General features: G+C 34.6%; 1 protein-coding gene across 3 annotated transcripts in view; it reads right to left on the bottom strand.

Moving 5' to 3' along the window:
* LOC117170600 (golgin subfamily A member 6-like protein 22) overlaps positions 1-6,473 on the bottom strand; it is a 125,559-nt gene extending 119,086 nt beyond the window's left edge. For 2 of the 3 annotated variants that reach the window (XR_004466830.1, XM_033357473.1), the window contains exons 1-3: positions 6,238-6,473; positions 5,882-6,144; positions 4,384-5,801 (exon numbers count right to left, since the gene is read on the bottom strand). Coding sequence is in view for 2 of the 3 variants with exons in the window: in XM_033357473.1 (XP_033213364.1) it covers positions 4,384-5,801; positions 5,882-6,144; positions 6,238-6,344 (1,788 nt within the window). In the remaining variant the exon portion in view is untranslated. The remainder of the gene's footprint in view (positions 1-4,383; positions 5,802-5,881; positions 6,145-6,237) is intronic. The other variant, XM_033357474.1, reaches the window with a different exon arrangement.
* Positions 6,474-8,602: the final 2,129 nt, after the last annotated feature.

Here is an 8,602-nt window from a genome sequence, read left to right as displayed (position 1 = left end):
CCTTCACTACGAGACTCAGATTAATTATGAAGAGTTTTCTCAACTCGGCAAAGAAAATCAGGGCGATCAACATATATGCCATCCCTGTCCTCACGTACTCCTTCGGGCTCATAAAATGGTCTAACACCGACCTTGAAAAGTTAAACAGAATTGTTCGCCTAGAAATGACGAGGCACCGAATGCACTACAGAAATTCAGCGATTGAAAGGGTAGTTCTACCACGATATTTAGGGGGTAGGGGCGTTGTAGATGTCAAAAAACGGTGTGAGTCACAAGTTATACAGTTACGAGACTATTTTAACAGCAAACGAAATGTTGCGCTTTACAGAACCATCGGTCAAGCGGATCTTGAATACACGCCCTTAAATTTGTCCTCAGATGGGGCCTTGAATATTAGGGCAGAAACCATAGAGGAATTAGAAATACAATGGAGGCAGAAAGCCATCCATGGCGAGCACCCCAACACGTTAGATTAGAATGAAGTGGATAGTGAGGCATCTAATATTTGGCTAAGAAAGGGTGTTCTGTATCCAGAGACGGAAGGATTCGTCATTGCAATACAGGACAAGGTTGTCAGCACCAGGAATTATCGCAAACACGTGTTACATCAAGACGTGGTTGACCGGTGCCGATTATGTGGAGATACCAACGAATCCATTGAGCACATTATTGATGGCTGACGCGTAATGGCTCAGAGAGAATATACGCGCAGACGTAATCATGTAGCGGGCATTAAACATCAACAACTTGCCCTAAGCCTAGGACTCTTAAAAGAATGGATGCCCCTCTATAGATACATTCCAATGCCCGTTTTAGAAAGCGAAGATTACATCGTATATTGGGATGTTACTATCCAAACGGATCATTACATCCGGGCCAATCGACCTGACATCGTGATGCGAGAAAAAAAAGGTGGAAGAGTCTATATCATCGACATTGCTTGTCCGTTTAACCGAAATTTGCAGTCAACCTATACAACCAAGATCCACAAAAATAGCGAGTTAAGGCATGTAGTAAAGACCATATGGAGGAATATGAATCACGCATCTATTCATCCCATTGCGATTTCGGCTACAGGCAATGTGCACGCAAGATGCACTGAACATCTTGAACATTTAGCAGTCAGTAGGGTATTGGCAGCAGCTCAGAAGGCATTTTTATTAAACACCTGTCGCATTGTAAGAAACTTTCTTGATCATCAGGAAGCGAGCGACTAAAAACCCGTGGAGTGGCAGATGGTAGCTCTAAGAAAGCATCCAGAGGTGAATGTTGTCACCTCCAACGCTCGTGGCCGCTCGTAATTGTATACCTACAACATCATCGCAGGAGGTTTCAACCATCGTATTAAATTATTTGAATTAATTTACAACATTCTAATCACATCAGTCACTTGACTTGGTCCGTGGCTATGGTGTATAACCGGGCTTACCCGAGTAAAAGTTTAATAAAATCACATAATAATAATAATAAGTTGGTTCGACACTCGGACTTCACCTCAGAGGTCCGGGGTTCGAACCCTGAGCCGGTGCCTCTAGAAATTTTTCAATGTACCTTTACCGATGTTCTGGTGGTTCGGAACCCACCTTAAGCTGTAGGTCCCCCCATCGTGTACTTGACTGCAACCCAGTCCGTCAATGATGGGATAAAAACCAGGCTTTGTCCAATATGTTTGGGCAGACTGCTCTCATCGGATCACTTGATTGCATTATAAAAGTACGTCCATGACTGATGATATATACCGGGACAGCCCCGTGCAAAATGATCAAATAAAAATCCAACTCTAACCAAAAATGCCTTCGACATTTTGGGCATTATAAGCCTGTGACAACATTTCAATAATAGCCTCGGTGGCTCAGTTGGTTAGACGCTCGGACTTCACCTCAGAGGTCCGGGGTTCGATCCCTGAGCCGGTACCTCTGAAAATTTTTTTATGTACCTTTACTGAGGTTCTGGTGGTTCGGAATCCACCTTAACCTGTAGGTCCCCCCCATCGTTTACTTGAATGCAACCCAGTCCGTCAATGTTGGGCTAAAACTCAGGCTTTGTCCAATATGTCGGGGCACACTGCTCTCATCAGATATCACTTGATTGCATTATAAAAATGCGTCCGTGACTGATGATATATACCATGACAGCCCCGTGTGAAATAATCAAAAAAATAAAAATCCAACTCTAACCAAAAATGCCTTCGACATGTTGGGCAGTAACCATCTTAAGCCTGTGACTTACTTGGTATCTGTCGAGAATTCTTCTGTGATGTCAGAATTAGAAGTAAAAAATAAAATTGCAAATGATTCTAACCGGTAATTTCTCTCTTTCGTAAAATTAATATTTGTCGTGAAAATAATGATTTCCTTAACAAAAGGTTTGGGTTTTCAACATTTAATGATCCGAGGATCTCGTAATACCCCGGATATTCGACAAGTTTTTTTTCTTTAGTTCTCAAATCCTTCAGAAAAAATATATATTGAGTCAGTGCCGTACCTATAAAAAAAATTCCACGTTGGATTTCACCAATAACCTTAAAATTGAAATGGTTGAATTTAGGAAAGTATCGTTAACAATCGAGGGGCTGCTCTCTGCAAAATCCGGAAATTTTAAAACTGTGAATGCGAAAATCTATATTGAATTATTGTAGAAATTTCCAAGATTTCGTTGAGATTGCCGGGAGTTCCGAGATTTCCGACGCTGCTCGCGATCAGAACTCACATGGGATTCTCCTCGACAAATACAGACTCGGATAAACTGGGCGGATTTCCAATTCAGTGGCTGTTCGTTCCGCTGTCTTATCTCTGCCCACGCTTATCCAAAGATTTAAACCATTTTTAAACGACTTTAAAGAATTAAATTTTGAAAGAGTTTAGATATAAACAAGTTTTAAAATCACAACGTTACAGAGTAGAAAAATTTTCATTTTTAAAGTTTCCCAAGTTAATTTCTTTTTATTTTAAACGTTTTTTCGGAATAATTAAATTTGAGAGTTTGATACTTGAACATTTTTCCATTTCGAATTGTGTGAATGACGGTGAATTTATTTTTTGAGTTTAGAAAAATTTCTCTAATCAATTTTAATGTTCAATTATGATTTTTTATGGGTGGCACGCCAGTTGCCCCGCGGACAATTGATCTGTGATAATTAATCCGCGACAATTGGTCCGCGCGACAATTGATCTGTTCACAATTGATTCGTCGACAATTGATCCGTGAGCATTCCATATCTTGATATCTGAGTTAAATGAAGTACGCCGGTTTATTCATATTGTTTGTTGGTTTTTTTTTCAATTGCTGTGTTATTAACGTTCTTAAGATGCCACTGAAGTTTATGAAATCACAACAGGGTGGTTTAATGTTGTTACACGAAGGCCATTTGTATACAAAGAAAAGTGTCAACAACACAAATGTAACATGGCATTGCGTTGAATATAAGAAACGATCATGTTCCGTAATAATTCACACAACAACCGATAAACGTACTGGTAATGAGTATTTTGATTGTACTTTTAAAAAAAATTTTTTTAAAGCATGATACATGTCTGAGTTTCATCTGCTCGTTATTATTTATATATTTTATGAAAAAGGATTCTCTTTAAATGAACTTATGAGGATTGTGGCATGTTTTTAATTTAAAAAGTTTGGAGCATTTCCTCATAACAATCATTGTTACCAATGTCGAAGTATTAGATACAACTTAAGTGGAATATTCCCCGTCCCCTTTCCAGATTCCAAGTATTGTCGCGGGTGAATTATCGCGGATGAATTGTCGCGGATCAATTGTCTACGGGCTAGTTGTCGTGCAGCCTTTTTTATGTGATGAAAATTTAAAATTCTAGAATTTTAAAAACTTTGATTTTGAAACAGTCGATTCAGTTTTCAAATTCAAATTGTCAAATTTTAATCACTTCGATTTCTAAAATATTTTAACTCAAAAGTTTTCAAGTTTTAATTATTCAATTTCGAACGCTTCTAATTAAATATAATACAACTCCTATACATTTTAAATGAAACAATGTTAAACAATTTATTCTGAAATTTGTCCATTCCTTTTTATTCCATTCGAACTATTATCCTTTATCCAGCACTTTACCTGATCTAAAATTGTTTTATTTCGAATGTTTTCAATTCCAAATCGTTCAATATATTTTTTTGAATTTTAAAACGCTTTCATGTAGAAATTATTAATTATTGTTTGAAAACTTTTTTAAATCTACTATTTAAAAATTTGGTTGATCATGGATTTTCAAATTGGTCATATTTTGTATTTTAAGATATGAAAATCCAGAGCGGCATTGACTGCTAGTTTCGAATCATTTACATGATCACTTTTACAATTAAAAAGGTACCTATTGTATTAAGTTATTTGACCCTCAAAGAATCTACACTCACCTTTCGTCTTCTTTTCCTCTGATGTCTCTTTCTTTTTGAAACTCTTGAATCTCTCTCACGTTTTCGTCTCATTAAATAATTTCGATGATCAAAAAGCGGATTCCCTGGAGCATTTGACAGATTATCTATTTCAATTCTTGAATTCAAATTTGCTTCATCCAGGTTAGAACTATGGTCATTAAATCCATCGTCTTCGAACTCGCTACCCTCCTCGTCATTATCATCCTCAATATTTTGAGGTCTGTACCTCAAATTTCCAAGACGTCTTTTTGGAACGAGGTTTTTAGCTCTTCTTTTGTCAACTCTTCGAAAAACTCTTGAGTTACTTCTTTTTAATCTTACCTTCCCATCATCAGAGGAAGCAGAATCTAATTCTAGTCTTGGAGTTTCGGTATTTTCTTCTTTTTTATCCTGATAGACCTCAACGCCACCATACTTAGGGGCAGATCTCTTTCGAATACTTTCATGAAGTTGGACTTTTTCATTTCCAGATTTCGATCTTCTTCGTTTTTCAATTTGTTGCTTTAACTTTTCTGAATTAAAATCCACTTTTTCCAAGCATCTTTTGGAAACAATCTGATTATTCGCGTCTAGAATTTGAGTTTGACTTTCATCCTCCTCCTCTTGGCGCAGTTCATCATACCTGTCATTATTTTCCTTAATCGTTTCAATTTTTTGTTTCTCCTCGATTTCACGTTTAATTTCTTCTTTAATGGCATCGATTTTCTGTTGTATTTGTTCTGCCACTCTTTTTTCATATTCATCATCAGATTCATCTTCTTTTACTTCAAGGTCTAAATATCCATTCAATTCCGCATCTTCCTTCTTATATGATTTCTTGTCTGCTTTTAATTCTTTACGATGATCAAATTTTGAGCTTAGATTAGATGTTAATTTCTCATCATACTCCGAATTTTGACTGGATATCAGTTTTTGATCAGAATCCAACCTTAGAACGATTTCCGAATTATTCACCTCTTCGCTAGAATCGCCAGAATTCTCTTCATGTTTGCTCTGCACTTTTTTATTCTTTGAGTTCGGTTCAAGATGTCGTTTTTCGTGAAGAGATTCTTTGCGACTTTCTTCTTTTTCAGATAACTTTTCTGCGTTGTTAATATCTGCCTTGGATTTCAGTTTCTTCTCGTAATCTCTCTCCTCGTTTCTTTTGACTCGATTTTCATTTCGAGATTCTGATTCATCTTCTTCAGATTCTTGCTCTTGGATGTTAAAATCATCATCTTTAATTGATTCTGCGTAGTCAGCTTCTCTTTCTATCAGGTTCTTAGTGACATTTGGGTTTTGGTCAGATTGTCTTTTTGATCTTTTGAGATTTTCTCGTTCATTTTTGTTCTCTTCGGTGTCTTCCTCTTCAGTGTCATCCTCTTCAGTGTCTTCCTTTTCGATATTATCCTTTAGACCTGAAAATAATGTTATATGACTGGTTTATTTCAAGAGAGACTATTCTTCTTATTAAGAAAAAAATAGCATTTAAATTTACCAATATCGACTAGATAAGCCGCAGAATTAGTATCATTGGCTTCTTTTTTACTCTTATCCCCATTATTCGCAACGTTCCTTTTTCTTCTTTCGTAAGGATTTTTATTTAAATTTTCAGGCTGGATTTGCCTTTTCTCAGTAATTTCGTTCAACGAGCCTAAGTATCTTTTTTTTCGTATTAAATTCGGATTATTATTTCTTCTTTCATCTTGCCTTTCAGATAATATTTCAGAATATGGATTTTCACCTACTTGTCCTTTCAAACTTTTTCATAACCAAGATTTTCTTCATTTAATCAACAATTTCTTGAGTTGCATAGAATTAAGAAAGCAAGTTTTGAAACATTTTTTCACTCACCTGGAATTGAAATCGATATTTTTGGGGAAAGTGCTTGATAACTGAACCTGGAAAAACGGTATGAGGACGTAGAGGAAAAAATAGCTAAGCTGGTATTTTCTTCTCATTTTATCGAGATGGTACCATCTCAATGTCCTTTGCGTTTTTTCAATCCTTGACGAAAAAATTACGTAGGGTTATATTATAAAAAATTGTTCATACTTTGCACGATTTTTTAGGCTGACAACACTGAATAAAAACGCAAAGGAAATGTGTTTACCTTAAACGACAGAAAGTGTATGAAATTAGGAACGTATGTATAAAATCGAAAAAAGTCGTAGTTTTTACAAAACATTCAAAATAAGGGGATTTAAATTTTATTTGATGAATGTATTAAAGGATTATTAACGCTTTTTCCCTTAACGTTTTTTCGGCACCTCCGTTCTGTAAAGGTGGGACTTTGACGTCCGGCTATTTTTTCACCCTATTAATACAGTAAAAAAATTCCGAAAAAATGCATGCCTATGTTGGAAACTTTCAAGTTGACATACAAATGATAAAATGGTAGAAAAATAAAATTTTAAATATATTTTTCTTGAAACAAATGGAGCAACTCGGTAGGAATGCAGTGATTTACTCAAAAATTGTAACTTTAAGAAAAATTAAGATAACGTAACTTAAGAAACGGTAAGTTAAACGTTAATAATATAGTTTTAAGGATAAAAATATTCCGCTTTGCTTGTTTAAAATTAAATGCTTAAGTTAGGACATGTACAAAAGGCAATAAATCATGTGTTAGGCATTATTATTCACATATTTTATTATCAAAGAAACATTTCTTTACGTGGTTAAATACAATTATTTTGACTCAAGTATGACTATTCAAATAGTATTCACACATTGTATTATCAAAAAACAAGTTTATACAGAAAATGTCACTACTGCAAGTTTGGTATACGCCGTCTGTAAAGGTGGGTCTTTCGTGTCCGCTTCGAATTTGACTTACTCAGAACAAAGTTTCAGAAGGCACTGGGACAGATAGGGACCACTAATGACTAAACTTAGGAGTTGGTTGCATAACTTTTTTTAAGTGGGGGTAGCAGCGGCCACCTTTCCCTTTTTGGAAAATTTAAACTGAAACCGTTTTAGCCCGGTCATGAAAGACCTACCTTTACAGGCGAAGGTTTAACAATAAATTGGAAAGGAATGATCTGATTAAATATTCAAATTATGGAATTTTAAATTTATTTTTAATTATTATTTTAGAATTTGATAACCAACACTTATTTTGAAAAAGGGAGCAAATTCGCAGTTCTTAAGAATGCAGAAAAATTCAAAACCACCCGAGATAAATAGATAAGAACAAGATATTTTTTCGATAGAATTAATTTTTTATTCATATTTTACAATCACCTCACGTCTATAAAATAATTCGCTTTATTTCTCTAAGAAATAATGTTATATAGAGTTAGAAAAACATTTACTATCCATTATTGAATTTAAATATTTTATTTCTTTTATTTCATATTCAACTTAGTTATCGGCAAATTTTCGAAATACTTGAATCTAGTGCTTGGTACTAAATTTGTTTTCAAGAGCTGAAATTTGCCATAATCATTGAGGTTCGAAATTTAAAAAATATCCCTCCAGAATATGTAACACTTGTTTACATACCTGAGTATACTTTTTCAATTGACCGTTAACATCATTATTAATTATTGGAATGTTATAACAATTTTTCTGTAATATTTTATAATTTAAAAATATTAATAACATCTGACGGAATAAGAATGCCTAATAAGTCTTCGTATGAACACACTTGTCGATTTAAGATTAGATTTATTAAACAACTATGAATTTAAAAATCATTATTTTCAAAATCACAGCCTTTAAGCTTTTAACTAAAAATAATGTTTGTGTAAACAGCTTTAACTTAGGTTTTGACATTAACTTTTGGCGGTCTATAAAGCTTAAAAAATTCACAAATACGTGAACAGCCTATGACCTTCTTGTTTAACTGTTAAAAAATTTTGTTATATGAGAACAGTTTCGTATTTCTATACTTTTTTACAGTAAGTGTTTTAGAAACTTCAAATTTCTTATTCGGTAAATAATACGTCCATACCATTAAATACCAAACTTGTTTCTAATTTCTAACTACTTAATATTTTTAAGTTTTTCTGTTAGTTGAAAAGAAAGATATGTATATAGATATATATATATATATATATATAATTAAAAATTTGTCATAAGGACAACCGCAGGATTTCGCCGGGAGCGGCGTATCTCACAACCGTGAGATAGGTGGTTACAGTCTGTAAAGGAATCAATACGACGATCCAGCAAAAGCCTCGTGGACCCTAAGAACACGGAGCGACCCAAGGAC

Source organism: Belonocnema kinseyi, chromosome 4 (assembly GCF_010883055.1).
Source record: "Belonocnema kinseyi isolate 2016_QV_RU_SX_M_011 chromosome 4, B_treatae_v1, whole genome shotgun sequence".
In the NCBI taxonomy this organism is placed as follows: Eukaryota; Metazoa; Arthropoda; class Insecta; order Hymenoptera; family Cynipidae; genus Belonocnema; species Belonocnema kinseyi.
This window is presented reverse-complemented; position numbering and strand designations above follow the sequence as displayed.